The 27,874-nt window shown below is 41.9% G+C and overlaps 1 protein-coding gene across 2 annotated transcripts; it reads left to right on the top strand.

The window, feature by feature from the left end:
* Positions 1 to 932: 932 nt before the first annotated feature.
* Positions 933 to 27,493, top strand: LOC310857661 (E3 ubiquitin-protein ligase arih1). Of its 2 annotated transcripts, none has more exons than XM_083763434.1 (14): positions 933 to 1,506; positions 9,645 to 9,712; positions 9,911 to 10,058; positions 12,064 to 12,156; positions 14,835 to 14,890; positions 16,927 to 16,993; positions 17,105 to 17,211; positions 17,652 to 17,694; positions 18,147 to 18,218; positions 18,843 to 18,973; positions 22,477 to 22,534; positions 22,975 to 23,235; positions 24,236 to 24,348; positions 24,800 to 27,493. In XM_083763434.1, the coding sequence occupies exons 1-14, from the start codon at positions 1,219 to 1,221 to the stop codon at positions 24,882 to 24,884; spliced, it is 1,590 nt and encodes a 529-aa protein (XP_083619560.1). In that variant the 5' UTR covers positions 933 to 1,218; the 3' UTR covers positions 24,885 to 27,493. The 2 variants fall into 2 exon arrangements, with proteins under 2 accessions (XP_083619560.1, XP_083619559.1); XM_083763433.1 differs by having other exon boundaries at positions 22,477 to 22,543.
* Positions 27,494 to 27,874: the final 381 nt, after the last annotated feature.

The raw sequence follows: 27,874 nt of genomic DNA, 5'->3' as shown, positions 1-27,874 counted from the left end.
TTTTTCATGATTATTAGTGAGGACCTATTATATGAAGATAGGTTGAAAAGTGGTGAAGTGGTCCTTTAAGTAGGCTATAGTATATAGCCGCGATAGGCTACTTACTGTATGTAGACCTATGTATGGCAATAATAAGTAAAGTATAAACTGTACTATGTCATGCTAGATTAGTTGTCAACTTCCCCAACTCCAAAAGCTCTGATCCTATATGACTCAGCTCAAGGCTACTGTGTTTGTGTGTGTGTGTGCGCGCGCACATGTGTGTGTAGAAAACTCTATAAAGAAATGCAGGGGGAGAGGGAGATAGAGGGAGGGAGAGTGTTGTTTGCTAATTCCCCCACACAGAACGCTGTCATTTCTCGATAGTTTCGGCAGCTCGCCGCGCGTTCTTGACGTCTGTAAGTTCCGGGGACCCCCACACGGAGTTGCAACACTCAGTTCACACAGGTGTGATTTTTTATTCAAACGTAACTCGGGGCACGCACCAGGCTTCCCGCAGTACCCATCCCGTGGAAAGCCTGGTTTTCATTCCGACTCCGAGGCGTGATCATTACCCAGTGTGATCCGGTCTAGAGCCCGCCTTCCGTATCCGGTAATTTGCACGCACGCACACGCACACACACACACACACACACACACACACACACACACACACACACACACGCACACACACACACACACACACACACAGTATCCGCTCGCCGTAGAAGCCAGTAGTGGGGGACCGACCGGATCAACAACCTGCAAAGTGAATCGACCCCAGCCCAGTCTAATATATAATGGTGACTGGTGCGTTCACACGGGCAGATGTAAAAGATGCAGTCTAAAATTCATTATCAATGGAAACCAGCTACATGACGATGCAAAGACGTAATGAAATGTTGCATGTAGCTGCTCCAAATTATACTCCCATTCGTCTTTGCATCTTTGCGTCTGCCTGTGTGAACGCAACATATTACCATGTGACGCCAGGTCGCCGTGACGTCAGTCCGTGACGCCGTGTCTCTTTGTTGGCTTAGCAGCGGCGACGGTTTGTTGTTATTTTTCGCTGCAGTTGAAGGAAAAAATAGGTGCGGATCAAACTGATACACACTTGTATTGTGTTGTCAAATAATCCCCTATCCCCCCTCCCGTCTCAAACGACTCTCCCACGGCCGTCGAGGCGTCGTCGTCGCTGGTCGCGGGTTCCTCATCGACCCTCTGGTAGTAGGACTAGGAATGGACTCGGACGAGGGTTATAACTATGAATTCGACGACGAGGAGGAGGAATGCAGCGAAGACAGCGCCGAGGAGGAACCCGAGGACGATACCCTGGAGCTCGGCGAGGTGGAGCTCGTCGACCCCGTGGTCGCCGGAGGGGAGCGTGACGACTCGTGCGGTGACACGGGCGGCAGCGGCCACGGCCCGGGCCAGGAGGAGGAGGACTACCGCTTCGAGGTGCTGACCGCCGAGCAGATCCTCCAGCATATGGTGGAGTGTATTCGGGAGGTCAACGAGGTCATCCAGGTAGGCATTGTTGGTATGCGAGCTGCAGGAAACACCGTGGTCTCAACCAACAGGCCTGTTAGCCTAGCTTGTTAGCTAACTTATATCCTGTACATACATATAACTCCCGAGAGCGTACAGACCCAGGACGGTCCATTTGTACACTCCCGGGAGTTATAAATGGAGTTACAATTGAACACTTGAGGATTTGACTACCAAAATTACCTTACATGCTCGTTTACAGTTTCTAAAATGGGAGTGCCAATGAAATATAACCCACAGATATATTTGGGACAGGTTTCTTGCATTGTGATTTAGTACTTCCACTGTACGTCTTCCATGGATGTACACTTTTTTTTTATTAGGTTTTAGAGATAGTTGAGAGTTGAGACGTGGAACAGCTCTCAGAAGGATTGTGTTTCAGGAAATAGCCAGAGCCCAGCCAGCAGGCACAGAAGTTGGCAGCTAGCTGATGTTTCCTACGCGATACGCGAACGTGAATGCTGCTAGCTTGCAGGATTAGCCAGTTTGCTAACCTAGAAGATAAAGACGGACAGCGGAGTGAAGTGACGTTAACGCAGTTGACTACTTGTCAACCATATTGTCACGTAGTATTGCGTTTTGTCATGCATTCAGCGGGTGTGTTTTCATTGTAACATTAATTTGCGATTAGTTTCATGCTGCGAGAGTGAGGCTTGGTCATTGAGCTAGTTAGCAAGTTCAGCTAGCGTGTTGGCTAACAAGTGGCTTACAAGTTTGTTTACTTGAGGCCCATCAGAGACATTTGACTTGTTAACCAATTTAAACATTAAAATGGAATCGTCTACACAGTATACACCCCACCCTCCACTCACTTCAAATACCCTTACATGGCTCCCAGTGAACTCGTCTTGAACTGACCCCATTTTAGGCCCTGACAAGAAACTCATTAACTGTTACATTTGAACGATACCCTCACTATCAACTTGATTGTTTGTGTCATCGTCGCACTTCAGTTAGGTGACATAGGAGGCGAAGAATCACAACACTACCACATTCTATCCAAAATGTAAGATTAAGATAAATACAATTGCCATAGTGCTTCTTCTAAAAATAGCAATTTCAGGCCTGCTTCGTTTTCAGGTTTCTTTATGCAATATCATGGAATAAGTGTTACAGAAAAGATGCACAGCCGAGTTTACTTGTTTAAATAAAAGATGCTGGCGAGGTGGACAGACATGAACCTACTGTTGTATAAACATTTTATTATTCTGCCTGTGCTTTTAGCAGTTGAACACAATCAGGGGTTTTCTCAGCCTGTGCTTGGAGTTAATGTTAGCAGTCAATTATGTTTAATGCAGGAATAGAGGGAGATCAATCTTCACTGATCCCATAATATTTATGGAAAGGATCTTTGCAGCCCAATTAATTCCACAAATACATTCATCAGTAGGACAAATGAGTTGACATTGTACATTATGTTCAATGGGCAAAAAAATTGTTAACATTTTGTATTCTGAAAGAACGTTGAGATGGGATTATTTTAAATAAAGGCTAATACTAGGAATTTGTACTGGTGGTGAGTGGTCAGCTGTTTGGAAATGACATGGTATCAATTCAGTGCTGAATGGAGAGGTACTCCTATATCTTTGTTCTGTCCTGTGGGCCTGTTTTAGAACTAGGTTGAATATGCAAAATATTGTCAGGCAATGAAAGACAAATGGCTTACTGTTTTCCATACGATATGTCACCAGTTGCATAGATTAAGACAGTACAGTACAGTTGGCTTGGATACTGTAGCTTACATTTGAAGTTTTTGAACTAAGTGGCTTTAGTTACTTTTGAGTCATGAAATCTTTTAAACAAGTTGGAAAACAGTTTTAAGTAAAATAAATAAATGATACTTCACTAAAAACTTCACTAAAATCTTAATGTTTTTTTAAACTAATATGTGCACCAGTGGCCTAATGTATCAGGTAATAAAAATGCACTTTCCCCCCTTTTTATACCTTTTATTGATAGTTACAGTGAAGAATGACAGGAAAGAGGGAGAGAGAGAGAAGGGGAGAGACATGCAGCAAATGTTGTTATGAACGGGACTCGGACACATGACGGGCTGTCAGGCCAGACTATATGTGGCAGACGCCTCAGACCACTAGGCCAGCGGGTGCCCCATGCACTGTTTTTTTACAAGTCTGCATCTGCGCTGCACCCACAATTACAGTTTCTGATCGGTGTAAGGTAAACTAGAGTAACCTTAACTTGTAAGGTAAACTTGGAGAGTAAACGGTTTACTAGAACTAGTAAGCTGATCAATCAGCCACCGATTTAAATGGGCAGAATTTTCACTGCAGCGAGTTGGTATAAAACTGGTGAGTTCTCCGGATACTCTTAAGGCTCATTCATAGTCTGGATTTTTGGTGGTGAGTTGACCACCGAAATACAACATGACATCACGTCACGAGCCGCCCCAGCCCTTCTCTCTGTTTTTACTCGCCACCGCTCAACGTTATTTCAGCTCCGGTGGTGAGCTGACCACCGGTGGTCACCTCACCACCAAAAATCCAGACTATGTATGAGCCTTTACAGGTTCCAACGTCACAGCAAAACAGTCTCACTTTGAATAGTGGGCTCTGATTGGTCACCCACAACTCTGGGGTAAGTTCAAATGTCATTCAAACTGAGAGGAGTGCCAGACCAATCTCTCCAGGGATTTTTTTTCCTGTGGAAGATTCGTCTGGTTTCCAGGCTACCCGCCCCATCCTACACACATATGCCATCGCTGAATGGTTAGAGAGCCCACCTCGTAAGGCAAAGGTCCCAGGTTTGATTCCAGCTCTCAGCAATGTGTCAAACTAAGCAAGACACTTAACCCCTAACTGCTCCCAGAGCGCTTTACAATGGCTGCTCACTGTGCAGTGAGCAGCCACTAGGATGGATAAAAAGCGTGAATCTAGTTTGCGTCCAAGCATAGGCATGGTCTGGGCCTACCGACACTGCCCGTCTTGACTGTCCTCCGAGATGCGAGGTAACTCTGTGGTGGGAAATAATAATAATAAAAAAAAAAAAAATAATAATACAAGAGAATGCCAGCTTGGCACACTCGACAGAATGCGAGAAGGCAGCCTTGTAACTAACTTGTAAGTTTTATTTTTGTAGAAGAGGCAAGCTAATATTGTTTATGCCGTTTGCTTTGATGGAATAATTGATTGAACATGTACGCCGTAATATGATTTGATTTGGGTGTTCTAAATAAAGTTTGTGTTGATTGTGTAATTTATTTGTATGTGTAAGTAAACGTGAAACATTGTACTGTAAAAACGTCTCTTTTCCCATCACCTTTATCCTTTTTAGTATAATATAGTATTAGTTTACTATAATTAGATTAATACACGATAATCAACACTAACACTTTATTTAGAACACACTCAAATCATAGTATAAGTACAACGTACACGTGTGTTCAATCAATTATTCCATCACGGTATAAACAATAATTATATTAGTTTACCTCTTCTACAAAAATAAAACGTACAAGTTACAGACAGTTCTCTTGTATCATACCGTACTTGAATTATTTCCCACCACCCACGGAGAGTAACCTCGCATCAGACTATCCAGCATAGCTATATCCACCTCGGAGTACAGTCAAGACAGGCAGTGTCGGTAGGCCAATCAGTGGCAGGCGGGGCGTCCATGACTATGCTCGGAAGCAAACTATATTTCAATTTTACAAACACAAATCCACAGAGCGCTGCCGTCTAGGTGGCACAAGCATTATTTCAGTGTCAGACTCCTACTATAGACCGATTCCGTAGCGGGTCTCATGGTCGCAACCTACTTATTTCCTGTAGGCGGAGACGACACATCTGTGGTTTTCCCGCACCAAGCTTCTACTACAGTGAATGGAAATTGGAAAAGTGACATTCCGTTTTTTTTGTGTAATGTTGCCACTACTGTTGGAGCAGCCATAAACTACACAGGTTCATCCCGATGTTCTGGGCATCTTTGTAATGTTAGTGTTAGTAAAAATCAGGTAAAAGAGTAACGTTTGAGGCAGACTAACATCAGTCACTTTTACATTCAATGTAGTAGAAGCTTGGTGCGGGGAAAACGCAGATGTGTCGTCTCCGCCTACAGGAAATACGTAAGTTGAGACCATGAGACCCGCTACGGAATTGGTCTATAGTGTGCATAACTGCTTGCTTTACTTATGGTAAACCTACTGGCAACTTGTGTTGTAATATTGGGGTCAGTTTTGATCGATTTGACTAATACAGCCTCCTCACTACCGTAGTTGGAGTATGAAATTTGGGTAAGGTCAAAGAACATGGCGACTATGTATCATCTAGGCTCTTTGCCAATAATATGATACAAACAAAACTGTTGGAAGTGACATTTGTGTGTTTGAAATCACCATCAGTGAAACCTGCAGTATACTCCATTACTCCATAATCTGGATTCATTATGTTACGGAAGGTAATTTTTGAGTGGTGCAACCACTCCAAGGAACCGCAATGTCACAGTGTTCACCTACCTATGTGTTGGTTCACCTACCTGTGTGTTGGTTAATGAGCACCAGTATAGGACTATGGGTACCTGTAGGGGCGCTGTTGTGCCAGAAACAGAGATAGTGCTGCACTGTTGCAGGGGGGGGGGGGGGGGAGGGTAATGAGGTACTAGTCCAATGCAGAAGCTAACTTCACTGCAGCTGTGTGTGAAAGATGGCCTGGCCTCTACTAGGTATTGTAACAGCAATGTAGTGTGAACAATAGCTGTTTCGTGTGTGTCATAGTAGTGCCAGCTGTTCATTCTTGCGCAATAGTGGAGGATATTAATGACACGATCGTTCACTTTATGGTACAAGTACCAAATTTGGTACACAAGTGCTTCAGAACCTACTCTCTCCGAAAAGTACGTTATTATTACGTTATTTAGTATTACAAACTAAATGGCCATCATTTTTCAAGATGGCCGCCAAATGAAAAGGGCCTTTTGTGGCGGTTCTGGACAACCGTGGGTCCGACCGACTCGAGACCGGGCACTGCACTCCCTGTGGGTGTGTGGAACGTGTGTGTCGAATTTGAAGTCGGTGGGGCGAACGGTTCTCGGGTTATGTGGATTACAGATGTACAGACACACACACAGACTTGAATATATGTCAATGGGCAATGCCCATTGGGGTTTTTTTTAGATGATGGGTAAGAAGAGAGAGATGTGATGTCAGGTGGTGTGGGCTAAGAAGTGGTCAGGGCTATATGAGATGTACAGTAAGTGCAAAGAGAGATGGTGAGGGAGGGAGAAAATTATTTGTACCAATTGACCAGACAGTACAGTAGTGTAACAGGTTAAGGTGAGTATAGAGATGGAAATGTTCTAGCAAGAGAAGCCAATGTATTGAGAATATTGGACATAGTATGTGTCAGGAGTTATTTGTGACAGAAGGCTACCAGTGAGAGGGAAGATGTATACGATGGTAGTGAGACCAGCCATGCCGTACGGATGGAAACGGTGGCACTGATGAAAAGGAGGCACAGCTGGAGGTGGCAGAATTAAGGATGCTATGGTTCTCATTAGGAGTGAAAAGGAAGGACATTATCAGAAATTACTAAATTAGAGGATCAGCCCAGGTTAGAAGGTTTGGGGATAAAGCAAGAGAGGTGAGGTTGAGATGGTTTAGACATTTGAAAAGGAGGGATGAGGGTACATTGGGAGAAGGATGCTGAAGATGTAGCTGCCAGGTAAGAGGATGGCCAAAGACGAGGTTTAAGGATGCTGTGAGAGATGACATGAAGGTGGCAGGTCACAGAGGAAGATGCAGAAAACAAAACCAAATGGGGTCCATGTGTGGTCCAGCCCTATGGAATGTAAAATTCAAGCATGTGCTAATGAAAAGTATTTAAAATATATAGTTTTGATGCTCATCCTAGATCCTACTACTATAGGGGATGCAAAGCAATATGTCCGTTTATCCGTCCGACTTCTCCTACCAAATCACTCCGTTAGCACACATCTCTCTATGCACAAAAAATTATGCATGCCACAGAAATCCATCTGCACTACATTGCATCCATGTCATATTTACTGTACAAATATTGCTTATGTATGACATACTGTTATTGCACAACATTTCACTGTGACACAAATTACATTACAATTTCCACATTAACCGACCCCTCCCATTTTCCCTGCACGTGCGCACACACACACACACACACACACACACACACACACACACACACACACGGTACTGTACAGTACACTACAGTATGTTACAGTACAGTATGGTAACGTGCGGTACGGCATGGTACAGTATGATACCATAAAGTATGGTACAGTACAGTATGATGCCGTACGGTACGGTACAGTACGGTACAGTATGGTACCATGCAGTACGGTACAGTACGGTACGGTACGGTACAGTACAGTATGGTACAGTATGATACCATACAGTAAGGTACAGTACGGTACAGTATGGTACCATGCAGTATGGTACAGTACGGTACAGTACGGTACAGTACGGTACAGTATGGTACAGTAGGATACATACATTAAGGTACAGTATGGTACAGTGCAGTACAGTATGGTACAGTACAGTACAGTACGGTACAGTATGGTACCATGCAGTACGGTGCGGTACGGTACGGTACGGTACGGTACAGTACAGTATGATGCCCTACAGTGCCGTACAGTATTATACAGTACAGTAGTATGGTACAGTACATCACAAAGGTATAGCCAAATATATGCTGAAATGCAAAACCAGTCTAATTTTGGTGGCCATCTTGAAATATCACCGCCATATTGGATTTTTGGATGGCTCGGTTTAAAAAGTTAAAGAGTTGACCAAAGGAATGTTCACGGCAAATGTCACGCTTGTATCACCAAGCGAACAACCGTTCCAATGATCTGCTAATTGCACAAATTATGTGTGCGTGTACGTCTGTAATCCACGTAACTCGAGAACCGATCGCCCCACCGATCGCCCCACCGACTTCGCCCCACACACGTTCCACACACCCACAGGGAGTGCAGTGCCCGGTCTCGAGTCGGTCGGACCCACGGTTGTCCAGAACCGCCACAAAAGGCCTTTTTCATTTGGCGGCCATCTTGAAAAATGGTGTCCATTTTGTTTTTTCAAGTGGACAACGTACTTTTCTGAGAGAGTAGGTTCCGAAGCACTCGTGTGCCAATTTTGGTGCTTGTACCATAAAGTGAACGATTCACATGATATATTGACTTAATATCCTCCACTACAACTCTGAAAGCAATCTTGGATGTTGGGGGCAATGTCTGTTTTTGCCATTTGCCCCAGCTGACTTCCGATGTTTGGTGCTAATAATTATTACTGCCATTGGCGACAACCCACACTGCTGCCGAGTGTCGACAATGAGATCAATCAAAAGTCCCATCGTACTTTTTGGAGAGAAAAAAAATAAGTCCCATAATTATACTTACCTACAGCTCAATGATTTTATTAAAGTAATTCTCATCCCATTGTGTAAGGTAAACTGAAGAACCACATCGACTGGATGAAATGCATGCATTTAATTTCTACCGGGTTAAGCTCTGAAGCGCAAGCTCATTTAGGTTCACTCAGTGTCTTGCATAATGTTAGTTTCACAACAAATGCATAACTTTTGAAGTCACTTGACGACAACTAAGGCAGGTGTGCCGACAAAGCGAGGCCTTAGGCTTGAGGCTCGTAAAGTGTGCCCAGGCAAGCTGCTAGGTGAGCATGTGCCCGCACAGAGCAGCCAATGACCTTGTGTGTCGATCAAGGCATCATTCCCAGTTGGTTAGCTGTAGTGCGTATGGAGTAAGTTATCATGCCAACCAAAACGAGCACAGCCTCCTCTCTGTCACTCCCAAGAGTTTTGAGATCCAACCCGGTGAAAATGATTACATTACAAAAAGCCCGTTTTCTTCTGGTGGGTTATCGTTAGTTTAGTTTTAGTTACTGTGTGACAACCGCATCAATTGCAATGCGAGTAATCAGTGTTTCCGCCCTCTAACTAGACTTTGTATTTTTCTGCCGTGCTTTCATGTTGTACACAAAGTAAAATGATCAAAGTGAGAATTTAGTTTTGTTTTTTCATTTATTTGTTTCATTTATCTGATGAAACGCATGTCTGTAAAGTATGGGCTGATGTATGGACAACCATTTCCCTTTCTTCCAGAACCCTGCGACAATTACACGCATTCTTCTTAGTCACTTCAACTGGGATAAAGAGAAGCTGATGGAGAGGCATGTACTTCTTCAATTCATTCTATATAACATACACACACACGCACACACACACACACACACACACACACACACACACACACACACACAGTATGCACACAACATTTTAAACAACATGTATATTTATTTGCCCAGTAAGTCTCAAGTCTTGATTGTAACTCTGACTGGTATTAATGTTTTTAATCTCAATTTGTACAGGTACTTTGATGGAAACCTGGACAAGCTTTTCTCTGAGTGTCATGTCATCAACCCCAGTAAGAAATCTCGGACCCGTCCTCCGATCAACACAAGATCATCTGCACAGGACTTGCCATGTCAGATCTGCTATCTAAACTACCCCAACACTGTGAGTTCCATCAGATGACTGGTTCTATATTAGACAGCAGCTATAATACAAGGTGAAACTCTGAAAGGAAAATTTCGCTCTTATAGAAATGGAATAAAGATATAAACACCAGAAAGGTATTTAGAAGCATATTACAAGTGAACAAAATCTCAGTCATACATAAATATATCAAATCTAGGGCAGGTTTCTAGGGCCTTAGTTATTTCATTGTCACTTAATTGCGGCTTCATACCTATTCAGTTTGCTGATGGTTGGATTGTAGACTAGAGTTATAATTGACACATGGTGGAGAGCCCAGGTCGTGGCTGGCTTGTAATGATTAATAGTGTTTTTTTGGATAGTTTTAATTAATTAATAATAAATTGATTGGCCGCAAAGGAGGCAAAAAAACTGGGGTATGACCTGCATTTGTAATGTCTTTGAGCATTACAAACATTTTCCGCTGTTCTTTACAGCTTGACCTGAAGAAATAGTTATACAATGGTTTCCTGTTTTGTTGGGTTGCACATTAAACATTTCAGCTTGTTTAATTACGCTTATCACTTATCAGCTCAGGTGTGTGGTCACCTCACCAGTGAACTAATTTAATAAATATATGACAGGCACTAGTTTGGGGTGTTCATATTTATCTATAGATCCAGGAATCTATGTGTATGTCTGCGTCTCTTTTTGTAAAGACTATGTACAGAGAATCCCAAACGTGCCCAAGTTGATTAACCATTTTAAGCTCAGGTTCCCCGACCTTGGCCGTGGTGAAACGCAAGATCTACCTATTTGAAGGAAAGGGACCCAGGACAGATTATACTTCCATCTAACTTCCAAATTGATGCAACCAAAAAAAACACTGCAGCTATATACCATAATTTACTGCAAAGTCTCCATTAGATTGTTACAACATTGTAGCTGATAATACAATTCTCTATCTATGGGGAAATGAATGAATGGGATGTTTACTCATGGAAACGTACTGTGAAGTATATGCTCCTGTAGAGAAGCCACACGTCTGTATGCAACCAACCAATTTAAGAAAAACATTTATGGAAGTTATACATGGAATGCAGGCAAATTTGTGAATGAGTATCCACTCCCTTTGCCATTTAAAAATAATAATATTATGGGTGCCATGTGGTAAAATGTTTGTATACTGTCTACTACCTGGTGAGATTGCTTGTTGTCAACCTGCTGTCATAACAATTTACAATTTAGGCATTTAGCAGACGCTCTTAATCCAGAGCGACTTACATTTAAGCAAGAACAAAAGCATGGGAATACATCACATAAAAGCATTTATCATGAAACATGCGTAAGCTAAGAAAGTAACAGTGGAATATCTATATAATGAAACTATACATACACTATACATATAAACTATACATATTTACTACTATGCTATACATATGTACTATGGCATGCTATGACTATATACAATACAATTATAGTGCTGTCTACATAACATGCTATAAGTCTGTGTCAAATGCTATCTAAGTCAACAGAAATGCTATCTAAGGGGTTAGGGTAAGTGCTATGGGCCATGATGGAGTCTGAAAAGGTGGGTTTTCAGGCTACGGCGGAAGATTGGGAGTGATGCTGCAGTTCTGACTGCAATGGGAAGTGCATTCCACAGTTTTGGAGCCAGAAGGGAGAAGAGTTTGGGACGTGTGCTGTCATGGCATGGGTCTTGTGTTTTCGAATGGTACACATTTGGGTGATTAGCAATTTGCTGTCTCTGTGGATCAGATATGTTGATTGAGTAGTTGATTCTGTGAATTATTAGCTGGTTGTTTTTTCTCTGCATAAATGTAAAAAGAAAATATCAACAAATCCACTCAATGCTTCCATTTAAATCCTGAAAAAAAAACGGGATTGCTATAATTGGACTGTGAGAACAGAGAATTGGAATCTGTCGTGTATTTTACATATTCAATGTTGTTTTGGCGTCAGATTAGCGCCCTTTATTTGCTGACTTTTACCACTTCAATGCTCAGAATATTTGTGCTCTTCACAGTACTTCACAGGCCTGGAGTGTGGTCACAAGTTCTGTATGCAGTGCTGGGGAGATTACCTGACCACCAAAATCATAGAAGAAGGAATGGGACAGGTATTTATTAACACATTGTATGCTAGAGTTTTCTATTTGCTCAGGCTTGCTGGTGCTAAGCGATTAACATTGGACTTTTGAACTTTTTAGGGGCCCACAGCGAGGGGCCTCTTATAGCTAGAATCACATCGCATAAATAAAAAGTAGGCCAAACATGTCCACTTCAATTTAAAAAAAAAAATATGATTCTACCATCTTCCATTCTGGAGATATTGACCTTTTTCTAAAACCTGCTTTTGAAGGCACGCTGCTCGCTTGAAAAAACAGCAGAGATATGGAAGGTTGAAGTTGACAGACATTGACAGACAGATATAAAAATGAACACAAATAATATCATATACATACTACACACTGAATGAAAGCCCTGAATGTCTACTTTTAGGAGGAAAACAAATACACATGGTCCCATGTATAGTTTGTCAGTAATTGGCTATTGAATGCAGCTTGCGCCCACCAGAGAGGATTTCAGAAAATGCATGGACCAGAAGAACTATTATTCACAAAATAAGGCCTATAGCGAAATGTACATACTATATACCGTATGAAACAGAAGACTCTCTGCTTTCATAAGAAAAATACTTCTACTGTAATAATAATAAAAATCACACCCCTGTGAAGTGAGCAGTGCAATGTTGCACAACATTGCACTGCTCACTTCACATGGGTGTGATTTTTATTATTATTACAGTAGAAGTATTTTTCTTATGAAAGCAGAGAGTCTTCTGTTTCATACGGTATATAGTATGTACATGTCGCTATAGGCCTTATTTTGTGAATAATGGTTCTTCAGGTCCATGCATTTTCTGAAATCCTCAGAGTATTTTAGACAAGACAAGGAACTGACAACTAAATATTCACAAAATAAGGCCTATACATACTATATACCGTATGAAACAGAAGACTCTCTGCTTTCATAAGAAAAATACTTCTACTGTAATAATAATGAAAATCACACCCCTGTGAAGTGAGCAGTGCAATGTTGCACTGCTCACTTCACAACATTGCACTGCTCACTTCACATGGGTGTGATTTTTATTATTATTACAGTATTAGTTTTTTTCTTATGAAAGCAGAGAGTCTTCTGTTTCATACGGTATATAGTATGTACATGTCGCTATATGCCTTATTTTGTGAATAATAGTTCTATAGGTCCATGCTTTCTCTAATCAGACCAGTGTGTGTCCAGTGGAAACCTCGTATGAATCTGATCTCAGGTCAGAATGGGCTAAAGTTCTCTCTGAAAAAGAGAATTTTATAAATGAAATGGATTCAATAGTCTAGTATTGACAAACAGTATATGGGATATGTGTATTTTATTTGTTTTCCTCCTAAAATTAGACATTTAGGGCTTTCATTCAGTGTGTAGTTGATACTTTATTTATGTTTATATCTGCCTGTCATGATAACGTCATGATGATGATGATTCTATGCACATATGTGATCATTGTCTCAGTAAACAAAATCAACAGATCGTTTGATAGCATAACAGTGACTTGAGAGGTTGACATGTCTGGACATGAACCACAGGAGCGACTCAACTCGCAGTGGGGGGGGGGGGTTCCACGACATGTCTGGACATGAACCACAGGAGCGATAAGCGTAGCCAGGCTGGCTGTGATTTCGACAAAATGACAGACAACACGATGGCTTCCGCAGCTTAGGATTGTATTAGTTATCCATTACAAACGGGTCGATTACGTCCCAGACGCCTTATCACTGCAATTGGCTGGCGAAGGCGCTATGGCGATTATGGTGATCAACTGCCGAGAATCTTTTTTCCGAGAATGAGAGTAGCATTGCAAACTGCAAAACGATCGATCGCAACTCGCAGTGTGGGGGGGGTTCCACGGTGTGATATCTGCTAGCCTAGTATACTGCTTCTTTGTCCAAACATGGCTGACGCGACGGCGAAAAAAAGACAGTTGGTCAGATGTATACTGCTTCTCCTATGGCGGTCCTTCGAGAATACGTCATTCGTTTCGCGTATACCTGTCCGTGAAATGGCGATCGACCGTTGGAGATTATTATTGGTTTATATACGGGTTTATATTTCCGAGAATGAGGCGGCAGACCGGTGAGTTGTCGTTGGAAAGAATTAGAGAGGGCTGTGTCGGCGGTGCAAGGCGATCGCAAGGCGCAGTGGGGCCTGGGGGGGGGAACTCAAACTGCCAAAGCGATCAAGAGACTCCCCCCACAAAGCTTCCTCGGGAGAAACCATGTAGAAACAGGAGGGGAGGGGGAATCGAGTGTATTCACAGACACTAGAGTATGGGTAACTCCATTTTAGATGCCCTGACATCTGCGTTGGTCTATGCCGTTGCCGTGCAGACCCATACGTGTAATGGAGGCATTGGAGGAGGGAGCGTCTTCGCCACAGACAGACCTCTTTTCAGGAGGGAGGGGCTTTTTACTCCCGGATCACATATTGGAGCTTCCTGGAGACGAAAGCTGTTATTTTCTTCGGTGTCCTGGAGCATAGGACGTTGATGTACAGTAAGCAATAAAAAAACGTATAAAACGTATACATACGCTTCGCGCGTACGGCGTTCGATATTAATAAAGCGTATGGATACGTTTCCAGCATTTTTTGTGTTAAGACTTTATTTTTTATTTTTTATTATAGACAACATACGGTTATTACGTGAGTTAATTTATGGCCTTGTATGCTTCTGTTTCAGACCATTTCTTGTCCTGCCCATAGTTGTGACATATTGGTTGATGACAACACAGTCATGTGAGTACCTTGTTTTGGCTTGTTTTGACATGCTGAATTATTCGTATTTTCATTCGTATTTCTGACAGTTTACTCTTGAACTGGGTCAGTCCTGATTTGTTGTTGGAACAGCCCACTTTAACACATTAAGACACAGTCTTACTGTGACATGCTGAGCTTGTGCATACAAATGAAAGTGCTATGTTTTTTGTATTTTCACACCACATGTTGTGGGGCCTATATTAATTGGAATTTGCCCCATATTGAATGCATTGCAAGCTAATCTCTTGACCTAGCGTTAAGGCTGTAATTGCTTTAACCTACATCCTGGTCTCCCGTAGCTAGTAAGGTTAATGTGCTGGTATTAGGTTATGCTACATTATAAACCAAACACAAAACCAGGTGCCACCACTGGACCAAACATTCATGTGGCATCATGGTAAGATTCCACATCAATCTTTACATAAAATACTGGGTATGTAACTATGGTCTTTGGCTAGGCTTACATCAATTTACTCTTTATTTGTATATCAGTGTATAGTTGGGTCCAGGCAGGAAACTAAAACTTTCCCCCTGCAGCTATTTATAGTGCAGAGCTCAAAATTTCAACCGTTTTGGTTGCCAATGTGCCTGGAATTGAATCTGTGTGACCTAAAAATATAATTGGGAGCACCTAAATAATTTCTGTGGTGCGACCAAAACGGTACGTCAAGTGAAACAAAAGAAGCGCTCCTTGCCATCAAACGTGCATTCCCCTCTGAGCCGCCAGTAGCTCTAGTTTATAATAGCGTTAGCGTGTAAATTGTTTACTCATTGACACAACAGAGCGGAATGTTTTTAAGGCTACTTTAAACATTTGACGTTATATTTTTGAGTGGTGCTAGCCACTCCGACAGCATTGTGTCGCTGGCTGGCTCTGTCCGTCCAAGAACGGAAATAGCATTTGTTGACCACCAAGTGTCACTGTTGTGCAGCCTAACATGCACACACACACGCGCGCGCCAAGTGTCACTGTTGTGCAGCCTAACATGCACACACACGCACGCGTGTGAGACTGTGTGTGTTCATTTAGTTATGCTTGAGAGTCTGACTAATGGTGTAACTAAGAAGTAGGGTCGGCATGGTGAGAAATTTTCCAACAATTAGTAAATCTCGTCAACACCGGTACTACCTGTATCACCGAATTTGCATAGCCTACTTTGACTCCAAGTGCTCTCATTACTCTAGCTGCCATCTGCTAAATTCATTGCAGTTGTCAACCAGTAGATGTCCTCCTCAACACACCCAGGTTGAAGCTTCACTACAGAAGAGTAGTTTCTAATAATTATTTCTCACAACAATTTATTCATTATACTACATCTAGAGTTTTAGATTAACTCTTTATATCGTCTTAAATCTTCCCCAATTTGCCAAGTGGGTGCTTGCTTTTGACCTGGGCTTTGACCCCAAATCCTCTACCATCTTCTCATGTAAAGAGCGGTTGAGGCAGAGCGCAGGAGGAGACACGTTGATTTTATAAATTGTACTATGGTAATGTGCATTATCCGGCTAAATATTGATAGCAAGCTTAGTAAGTTCTGCATAATTTTGTTTTTACTTGAGTAAAAGTATAAAATCAAGTGTTTACCCTAGGATGAAGTTGTAGCAGCAGTGATGGACAGAACAATAATATAAAAATAAATGTCTTGGCATCCTGCTGAGACGTTTCTATAATCTTCCAGCACCAGAAACCCGAGGATTGTACATACGGTTGGTTACCTATACAACATGGCTGGCATAGTAGCAACACGTACCAAACATAAACAAACACTTTCAGCTTATGGCTAATTGGATCTGTTCGTTTCCCACACTGGTTATGTCCATGGATAGAGGGTCATCAGCATGTGTCTACCTTCAGCTTTACTACCCACTATCAAAGGCACACTGTGCGACCCCTGTAGCTACTATAGGGGTTACCTTCCATGTCTGCCTATGAGTACACGGCATAGCCTTCATTCCATGAACTCATTGGTTTGGGCTTCGTGTTGACTAACATTTTGTTTTGGTTTCTCCTCCAGGCGCCTCATAACAGATTCAAAAGTGAAGTTGAAGTACCAGCATTTAATCACAAATAGTTTTGTAGAGGTATGTTGATTGAAATATGTTGATGGCATCAAGAATATGAGCTTAAGTTATAACTTTATGACTCTCATGGTGCTCCATGTCACATGTTGTGTTTCTGCTTCCTCTTCATAGTGTAATCGACTGTTAAAGTGGTGTCCAGCACCTGACTGCCATCATGTCGTCAAAGTCCAGTATCCAGATGCCAAGCCTGTGAGGTGCAAGTGTGGCCGTCAGTTCTGGTAAGACACCCCTCCGGCTTATTTAGTTATGCTAGGCAGGCTTGGCATCCCCTATGCCAAGGCTTTGCCATAAACGAGCTTGTACCCACCTGGCGCTGCAGTACGCTCCCCTTGCATCCTTGTTTCCTGTTGGCAGGTCATAGCTCTCCTAATCCCTGCAACTAGAACATGGAGAAATCTTATCACAGATTACCTGGAGTCATATCAACATGCACAATGTAAATCTCTTTATTGTGAGGAACTGTGGCAGGTTGGGTCATGGTTTATTACTTGCTTTTAATCTCTTTCCAAAACGATCAGTCAAAGCTGTTTCTCTTTTGCACACAGGCAATGAATACTGTGCATTCATGCAAGAGAATTATTTCCCAGCAGGGATGCGTTGAAATGCTGTACACTACTAAATTGAACATGAGTGTTTCTTTTCTTTTTCTTTTTTGCAGCTTCAACTGTGGGGAAAACTGGCACGATCCTGTCAAGTGCAAGGTATGCACAATTGATTTCAAGAATATTTGTCAGAAAATTTGACATTGAGTAAATTCAACAAGGAAATCCATGACATTAATAAAGCTAATATTAACGACCTTGGTTGTAAATTTTACAGGTGGTTGTAATCAAATGGCAGGTCATTTAATGTAATTAAATGACATCCATGGTCAATGAGCTGTGGAATGCCCCTTTTTATATGGCAAAACATGTCATGAAAAGACTACTATCATTTTTTTCTTTTACTTAACATAGAGCAAGACAGCAGACTGCCAGGCTCCCACACATTTAGCTGGAGGACTCTCATGAGACTAGTCTTGTTAGAGGCAGTCCTGGCAGCAACAAAGCATGCCTCTGAGTCCCAGTGTAAAACTGAGAAAGCGATATACCTGAATGTTGTCACACTATTGAAGGGAAGGCCAAAGTCATTTTTTGTTCTCATTATTTTGTAGTGGCTGAGGAAATGGATCAAGAAATGTGACGATGACAGTGAAACTTCAAACTGGATTGCAGCAAATACCAAGGTATGTCCATTTGCAAGGTTGGTTGGGTTAGCAATTTGTTAGTCATAAAGCTATTTACATAGTCCACAAACTATTAATTCATAAACCACATCATTGCAAGTTCTTAATAAGTAATGAACTGGAGAAGATTTAGGCTACAAACTACAAGTCGTTGCAGTAGGTGGAGTAGAAGTCAGAGGACGTCAGATTAAGCCCAAATATGGAGATGGCTGTGGTCGTCACAGACTTGCCACGTCTGAGATCCACATGCCTTTATTAAACCTTGGTTGCGTCCGAAATCACATACTAAATATATTATACTATTTTTCAACATACTTTTGAGTGGTGTATGCAGTAGAACGTTTTATTTTGGACATACTGTACTAATGACACTGCACAGAATGTTAGGAAAGTGCCCCATCTTGTGACAAAGCAGATGCTACTACACATACAGGTAGTGGGGTGGAAACATAGATTTTTGGATTCATTGCAAAGCGGACATGGCCGATAGTGAATCGATGCACAAAACTATTTTCTAAATGTTAATTTAACATAATATTGGGGGAAAGAAAAATATAATTGCTTCATTTATTTATTACTTTCATTCACTTTCACTCACTCAATCACACTTTGCCCCACAACCAGGAGTGTCCAAAATGCCACGTCACCATCGAGAAAGATGGTGGCTGCAATCACATGGTTTGTCGGAACCAGAACTGCAAAGCTGAGTTTTGTTGGGTCTGCTTGGGTCCATGGGAACCCCATGGCTCTGCCTGGTAAGTTGTTCTAAAACAAAAAATAATCACACTTGTGTGAAGTGAGGGGCTCTCTTATCATCGTACATCACATTCCGTGCTCAGCCAATCAAATCATTAATACTATGTGGTACACAAACACACAGAGCTGGATAATGAAATCATCACAAATGTGGTACACACAAAGCTGAGCATAAGAGGGTAGCGTCCCTCAAACACTAAGGCCCTCATTTATCAACCGTGCGTACGCCAAAATATGGGTGCACGCCGAAATTACCGACATTTTTGGCATTTACCATTTCCGCCAAAGCTTGAAATTGAACTTGACGGCCAAGTTACACCGGGCATGTGTGCGTTTGACGTAAGCGCACTGCGCGCACAAAGTATGCGTGCGAAATGCCCCGGCTACACCAGATCTGTGGCGCGCGGCAGATTTGTGCGGGACCTTCCGGGAGGATAGATACGCGCGCATGGGGGCATACGCACGTAAAAAAATTAGAACCGATCCTATTTTTAGAGCACGCGTAGGATGGCCCGCGGTATCCGTGCGTCTGGTGTAGCTGGTATCATTGGCATATATTGGTCCTATCCAAACGCACTGTACGCGCCCAGTAAACGTGCGCAGTAAACGCATATGCACGCGCGCAAAATTGCCTGGTGTAGCTTGGCCGTCAGTAGGACAAAAAGTCACGTCTGGTCGGGAGCTGTCGTACGCTTTGTCCTCGGCTGTTTTTCTGTCGTACACAAGCGGAGCAGCATTGTCTGAACTGCTGACATGCTGTCACAGGCATCTAAGCATATGTTTTCACTCCTAAAATGTTAATATAAAACGGTATGTGTATACATGTGAAGTTGGAAATCTCTCTTTTTTTTTTATTTTTACAAGTAATTAAAATCGCGCAATTAAAAACAATATAACATATTTACAATGTATTAGTTTGTGCTTACTCAAACAGTGCTTTACTGGCCTTGTTATGCGAGCGCACAAATGATTTGGGAGCGCATGCGGTGATATTATAAAAAAAGGCATAAATGGACTGCACGCCTTTATTTCCAAATGACAATGACAAGCATACAGCTTGCCTATTTGCAATTGTAGCAGGCTATATAGCGTCGCAGTCCCTCCCCCTTTCAGAACAACGAGTGGCCCAGGAAATGAATTGCAATGCATTTTGACCATAGGCATTTATTTTCTTTATTTAAAGACCTTTTAATGTCGTACGAAGCCAACTCTTGTCGTGACAAATCATGACAACACACACAATATTTTGGACCAAACAAATTATTACAAAGAAGAAAAACAACAAAAGTGCTGTAACCTGCCGTTTCTAATTCTTTGTTTGGTCCAAAATATTGTGTGTGTTGTCATGATTTGTCACAACAAGAGTTGGCTTCGTACGACGCTTAAAAGGTCTTTAAATTAATAATTTAAGAAATGCCTGTGGTCAAAAATCTAAATGCATTGCGATTCATTTCCTGGGCCACTCGTTGTTCTGAAAGGGGGAGGGACTGCGACGCTCTATAGGCGTAAGGGGCTTATCGTTCACCATTTAAATAAGTGCTTTGACAGTTCAGATAAAAGCGAGATAATTTTCGGGGGTCGGGAGGACGGGACCGTGGCGTGCGTCGCCAACACATACCAGCACACATGCAAGCGGCAAGCCTTCATCCATATGTTTATGATTCGTTCATCATTGTGGTCAAATCACTACATAAATGTTGATTATGACTGCCTTGACGACATGATAGCCTATCTCTCATGCAGGCATCACTCACCCACAGGACTTATCACAGCAGTGCGCAGTCTCACGCCTTCGCCGTGCACTGCGCACGAATGGGTAAAATTAATATAGGCCAGCCTACAAACGTATTCCATTCATGCCGATGCGATGTCGATGTGTCATGTAGGTGCGTGCGTGCGTGGACATGACAGCAAGGCAAGCGAGGTGAGAGGGAAACAGAAAGGGTAGGCCTACAACTTTATTTAATTCATGCAGGTGTTCATTCTTTATTTAACAACACACCAGTTAGTTGGGCTTGCAAGTTGCGTGTGTGTGTCATGCCAATAAAGCCCATTGAATTGAATTGTGTGTATGAGAGAGGGGGGTGAGGCGGGCAGCAAGGCACGGGAGAAACTTTTTTTCCCCCTGTAACCATGGTTTCCAGGGTCGTACTGCAGTTGTACATGTCGCAAAAACGAGGGCGAGGCTTGATTTCATAGGGCGTGCCAGATAGATTTCAGCCGTCACATTTATTAACGTCGGAACGAAATTAAGGAAGGATCAGCTGTTTGCGATCACTTTATAAATGCCGTGGCGACGTGGGTGTACTACGAAACCTACACTCGAATCTGTGGCAGATTTTACACTGAATTGATAAATGAGGGCCTAAGCCACTGCATCACTTCACCTCAATTAAGCAGTGCGTCTTGTTAACGTGCATACCCTCGTTCATCATCTATCTGGATCATAGCTTTACCCACATGCATACCACAGAAGTCATTTGTTCACCCTAGTATAATGTGTTTGTACTATATTTTCATCAATCTAATGAGCAGAACTACTTTGAAACAAAAATCTGAATCTTCTCTGCAGCAAATATAGAGGTTTTTTATAAAACTGCAACCATATGGTCTTTAGCCATTAAAGGGAAATCTGATGACTTTCAAGAAATATGGGGACAGTTATGGACAGCAATCCATTAGGACCTGTATTAGATAATCCACAGTAATGTGGGGAGGAAAATGGGGACCATATCTGTTTTATTTGTTTGTTATGATTGTATTTTTTATTTATTTTTTGTCATTGTATTGTATTTGTGTATCTGTTATGTTTGTTTTTTCTGGTCATTTTATTAACAAGAGAGCTATAACTGTAATGTTTTATATAATTGAAAAAGAATGTCAATAAATATATTGTTAAAAAAAGAAACTGCAACCATATAGTATCTAGTAGTGATGCGCGGGCCGGCTTTTTTTCATAACCCGCCCGTCCCGCCACGGGAGCCAGCCTGCACCACCTGCCCCGCAAAACAATATATTAATCAATGGCCCGCCCGCCCTGCAAAAACAAAAAGTAGCCTAACAACCGGCTTTTCAACACCCAGCAAGTCCAGTCCATTCAGTTGTGTTGAGCGAGAGAGAGAGCTGGGGAGGGCACCATATGAAAAACCCATGCAGAGCAGGTAGAGAGAGAGAGACGCATTATTTGAATGAACAGTATGACATACTATGATGGACAGGTTCACTTCACTCGTTTGGGTTTTGTGTGCACTGCAGTAGTGCTCGAAATGAATGAATCTCGTGCTCATTTTAGTTTGATTGTGTATAGGCTACTTATTTGCGGCGGTGCTGCACACCCAAAATAGCCGCTCTACAAGCTCTCTACGCGTCGCCTGCGACGTGTTGTGAGCTTGTAGATCTCCTATAATTCTGTGCGTGCAGTAGTGATTTAAGTAATGATTATCTCCTTTAATACTATGATACTTTAATAGTGGTATATTATGTGAATTCTGATGTCTTGTAGGTATAACTGCAATCGTTACAATGAAGATGATGCCAAGGCGGCCAGAGATGCACAAGAGGTAACGTCTGTAAGACATGTCTTTTTATTTTTTAAATATTTTATATTGTGCCTTTTTATGCCTTTATTGATGATGAAGTCAGACAGGAAACGGGGAGAGAGGAATGGGGGAGTGACACGCAGCAAAGGCAGTCGCGATCGAGACTCGAACCCGCGTCGCGCTGTCAGGCTACATTGGAGCCTGACATGTCGCCAAGACATGTCTTTTGCATAAGGTTTGCCTAACCCGTCCCCCCTTTTCACTGGTTGACTGATGTCTGCTAATCATTTGGTGAAACTTTACTCAAATTCAGAATGCCATGGGATGCCTTGTTCAACATCTACCCTGATTTCATTTGCCATAATTTGTGTTCGCTGCCAGTACATACAGACAGTGTGGAGGGCAGCGTTGCTTCTGCAATGTAACTAAATCAAGTTTGGTGTGTTTGGTGTCATGTGCAGCGCTCCAGGGCAGCATTGCAGAGGTACCTGTTCTATTGTAACCGCTACATGAACCACATGCAGAGCCTACGCTTTGAGCACAAGCTCTATGCTCAGGTTAAGCAGAAAATGGAGGAGATGCAGCAGCACAACATGTCCTGGATCGAGGTGCAGTTCCTGAAGAAGGCTGTGGATGTGCTGTGCCAGTGCCGGTCAACACTCATGTTCACCTACGTCTTTGCCTTCTACCTCAAGAAGAACAACCAGTCCATTATATTTGAGGTACTGAGAAATGCTATCTTGTCGGTTCGGACTGTCATAAAAAGGCACAACTTTTGCATATGATTAACTGAAGCTGAATACTTCTACACAAGGTGAACAATTGGACTTGCCAAAGTCTTTAAAGGGTTAGTTCAGATGATTTTTGGACTTAAAGCTGTAGGAAATACTTGCCATTAATATAGTGTTTGCAACCTTAAGGTATTAATTGATTGCCTGAGTCCTGTGGTGGGAGTTGGTTTTGGAAAATTTTACCCGTCATTTGGTCGGGGTCTGGGGTAGAGTTCTCAACGGGCCTGAAATTTAAAGCCCAACCATACTGGGTCCAAATTGGGCCGGCCCGATGCTCTGCCCAGCTCCAAACATTAACATAAATTTAGGCCTGAATACCCGGAAAAGACGAGTGGAAAAGTGTTGGCCCACGTTGACTACCTTGACACCTTGACAGCAGGAACTCTGAGGTGCCTGCACTGGTTGATTAAACATTTGGTGACCCTAGATGCATGTCCTTGAAAACTTTTAGGCTCCACTCACACCTTCACATATAGCATACAACTGTTGTGTACAATTGTTGCATGCTAGATGTAAACAGGGTAAGTGTCATGGCCCCCCCAATGCATTTCCAATGGACAACAATATGTTGTGCAGGTGTGAGTGAAGCCTTAGGCCTGACTCACACCTTCACAACAGATTGATGTATAGCTGATGCATGAGACTTGTTTACTGATGCAAGCTCGCAATGCATTTCCAATGGGGGGGCAGTCGAAACACAGACTAAAGCCGTACAACAAAAATGTTGTCAAACCATGTGACTTCCATTGGAAATGCATTGGGGCGGCCATGACACTTACCCTTTGTTTACATCTAGCATCCAACAATGTTGTATGCTAGATGCGAAGGTGTGAGTGAGGACTTAGGCTTCACTCACACCTTTCGATCTAGCATACAACATTGAGTAGTCTAGTTGACTAATAATATGGTTTTGGTCTCCATTTGACATCAGAACAACCAGGCAGATCTGGAAAACGCCACTGAGGTGCTATCTGGCTACCTAGAGAGGGACATCTCTCAGGACTCCCTGCAGGACATCAAGCAGAAAGTACAAGATAAGTACAGGTGGGTGAAGGAACTAGCACCACTCCACATGGTCCAATCACTGTTCAGCTGTTTTGCATCTAACTTCCACTTTTAGCAGTTCCAGTGGCTCAAGTTCAGTTGAAGGAGATGTTGGTGTATTGTTTTGTGGATTTAATACAAATATATATATATATATATACCGATATTTAATTTTCCATTGGCTGAATCCCGTGGTGGGAATTTGGTTCTGGTTTTGGTGAATATATATATATATTTTTTTTTAAAGATGCGTGAAAGAGCTTCAACACAAAAAAGCTTTCAAGTAAAGCCATGGGTTGTGGTTTATTGACCAACTTAAGCTGTCCTTTCATTTTGTCCTTTTAATATTTCTGCTTTGTAGCACTTTTTTTCAAATGTAAAGTGCTTTATAAAGCAGATGTATTATTAATATTATTACTTTTGTGGCTTTCCCTCTTTCGTTTGCCTGTAGATACTGCGAAAGCAGGCGAAGAGTGCTGCTACAGCACGTGCACGAAGGCTATGAGAAGGACCTGTGGGAGTACATCGAGGATTGAGGACACGTCCCCCCCCATGCAACGGACTCTGAGTATCTCGACAAAACCTAGAGCGCTGATGCAATTTAACTGGGCAGCACGGGCCTCTGCCGCCTCTCCCCCGGCAACCACTTTTTTGCATCTTTTGTTTTTTCCCTCCCTGGATTTGTTTAATGAAATCTTCAAAGTAAATTATATATAAATAGAATAATAATAAAAGAGTAAGTGTACTACAGTATTGTTAGCAACAGAGTGAAGTCTGAGAAAGCAGAAGATCCATCTAAACCAGAATACATCCACTAGGCTTGTATTGTAACACCACCTTTTCCCCTCAGTTTTCTTTCTTTTTTTTCTTTTTATCCTTGTGAATCTTTTAGGTTTTGATTTATTTTCTTTTTTTTTGTGTGAACATGTTTTCAACACAGCTTTAATTGTCCTGGCCATGTCTGCTATATGTGGTGAGATCCTTTGTCTGGGTTGCTGAATGTTGATCAAGCTGATCGCAAACGGGGCAAAGACATTTCAGGGGGAGGGGGTTGAAGGAAAAAAGTTAAAAAAGAACAAAAAGTAAGTCTGTATTTTTCAATTTGTAAATACTCCATATGCATGGAAGTTCAAGAGCAAGAGTGGCACGTGTTTGCATAATTTTTAAATTTAAAAATATTTATTCTTTACCAATATTCAGAAGGTGTATATTTGCTGTGTACGGTTTGAGTCTCTCTACCCACCGCAACTTACATACAAGTGTGGTATTATGTCAAGTCTTTGGCATTATGGCAAAAAACACAACCCCCTCCATCATCGTCCAATCTCTCCAGAGTGGTGCACAAGTTACACCCTACCGGTTAACTCTAAACGGGGAACGATAGAACGGGTTCATTGTACTTGCCAAGCAATGTCATTGAGGACTTTGAAAGTGCACAGCGGGTTTAGAAATCCAAGAGGTGGTTTAAAAGTGTAAAATGTACAGGTTAGGTGGAGTGTACCTGCTCTGTCTCCCTCTATGCTAATCCACATTTTTGCTGTACCCTCCATTAGTTGATTTTAGAGATGTTTAACATTACTAATTATTTACAAGAGCCAAATTGAGTGACATTCACTCTTCTTTTTTTTTCTCTCTCTCTCTCGACGTGGCTTGAGGTAGCCCTCTCAAAGCTCTGCTCGCACCTTGAGGAATACGATGAAGGTAATGGAATGTACTGGCACCAGGCAGCACCGCTCTGGGTGCTGGTAATTTGGGACTGGATAACTGTCTAACAGGGTCAGGCACTTGCATCACTCTAGCTGAGAATTATGGATGGCGTGGGGCTCATGATGGCCGTGCTGCTCTTAGAAGAGATCTCTTAACCTTGCAGTGAACCTGAACATTGCTTTAACACGAGTGACATAGATGGACTCGCATGAGCCTTAGTAGACAGCGAAGGAGTGATAGTTCAAATTTCTGAGGGTTCTAGGATCATTTTATAATGCTGTTGCTGTTATGCTTTTGCGTTTTTTGAGATGTTTTTCTGCACATGGTATTGAGGATTTGGCAACGAAATGTCAGTGCCCCTCCAGGTATTGCATTGTTCTGTGTTGGTTGCTCTGGATAGCAAGCTCTCTGCTTGTAAATGCTCGCATATGTCTCGGCACTGCAGCAGTCTTCACAAGACTAACTGCAGGGGAGACACGAATATACAGCTACTAGTGCAAGTGGGAAGATGACAAAGTGTCAGACATTTTTCAAACACATCCTTTGCCCCCCCCGCCCCCAGTTTCAGATCTTTGGGGAATTCTTGCCCAAATTGCTTCTTATGTGTTCAACAAACTATTATTTTAACCTAGCAAAAATAAAAAAAACTGTATTGTTTCTTTGAATAAATGTCATGAGAATTATTGGGAGTACTGTGTGAGTCATTAGAGTAGGCTTGGTCTCGATCATGAATTACCCAAATGTCCATGATGCATTTCTGCGCTTTGTATTTGAAATGTAGTGTATTCTACAATCCTTTACAGAGAACTGTGGTTGTCTTCCAGAATAGTAGCTTTATGAATAAATGTGGTAATTCATGGTCAATAAGATTTTTTTCCTTTTATTTTCTGTTGGGAAAAATGTTAACCTTTTTGCACCTATTTTACTTGCAGGTGTTTTCATTTTGACTTGCAGGTTGTTCATAAGAGGATGTGGTTGTTTGTAAAATGTTACTTTTTTCCAACTTCATTTTGTGTATCAGCCCAAGTCACAAACTAATGACAATTCAGTTTGGATAATGACAATAGGGCAATTTATTTTCTTTAAGCTGTCTTGCAGTTATAGAACACACCAGCTACTGCTGTGGTCCTTAGGCCAACACGCTCAACAGGGCTCAATGTTTTCTTCGTGTCTGCTAGTAGTTTTCATCAACATTTCAAGATAACATTGAACGTAACAGAAGCAGCTACTTTCATTTAATTGAAACATCCAAAAACTTTTAATACTTTTCTACATATATCTTTTCTTTATGCTATCAAAGGTGTTTTATTTCCTATTTACATAGTGTAAAAATGTGGAAGAAATTAGTTGTCTGTTTTGGAGAAAATATTAAAGTGCAAAATGTTGCAAACATCCTTCTGGCATGGGTGATTGTTTCATAATGCACACAATATACATCTTTGTTGTGGCTGCGACTCATCTTTACAGCTTATGTGTTAATATGTTGGAACACCATCCTTGGAAAAACACTTTCCATCTGGATATAAGTATAACTATCAGAAAAATGTCACACTGCATGGAATTTGCAATGAAATCCATGAAATGGTGGATTTTATTGGAGGTAATGGACAGAATTGATCACATTGTTTTTATTAGTAATACACATTCCAAATCTACTGGCTCTTTATTTTAATACCTATGATGTGAAGTTTAGCACAATGTTGATCCACAATAAAATTCAGTTTTTGAGTGAGCAAATGAGGGCTTGCAGTCAGGACTTTTAGACCCTTCAATGAGTGAAGCCATCTCACCAACAGCATTTTGATTATATTACATCTCT

The sequence above is a fragment of the Protomyctophum parallelum genome (assembly GCF_964188405.1).
Source record: "Protomyctophum parallelum genome assembly, chromosome: 4".
NCBI lineage: Eukaryota > Metazoa > Chordata > Actinopteri > Myctophiformes > Myctophidae > Protomyctophum > Protomyctophum parallelum.
The sequence above is the reverse complement of the archived record's forward strand: the minus strand, read 5'-3'. Positions and strand labels throughout refer to the sequence as shown.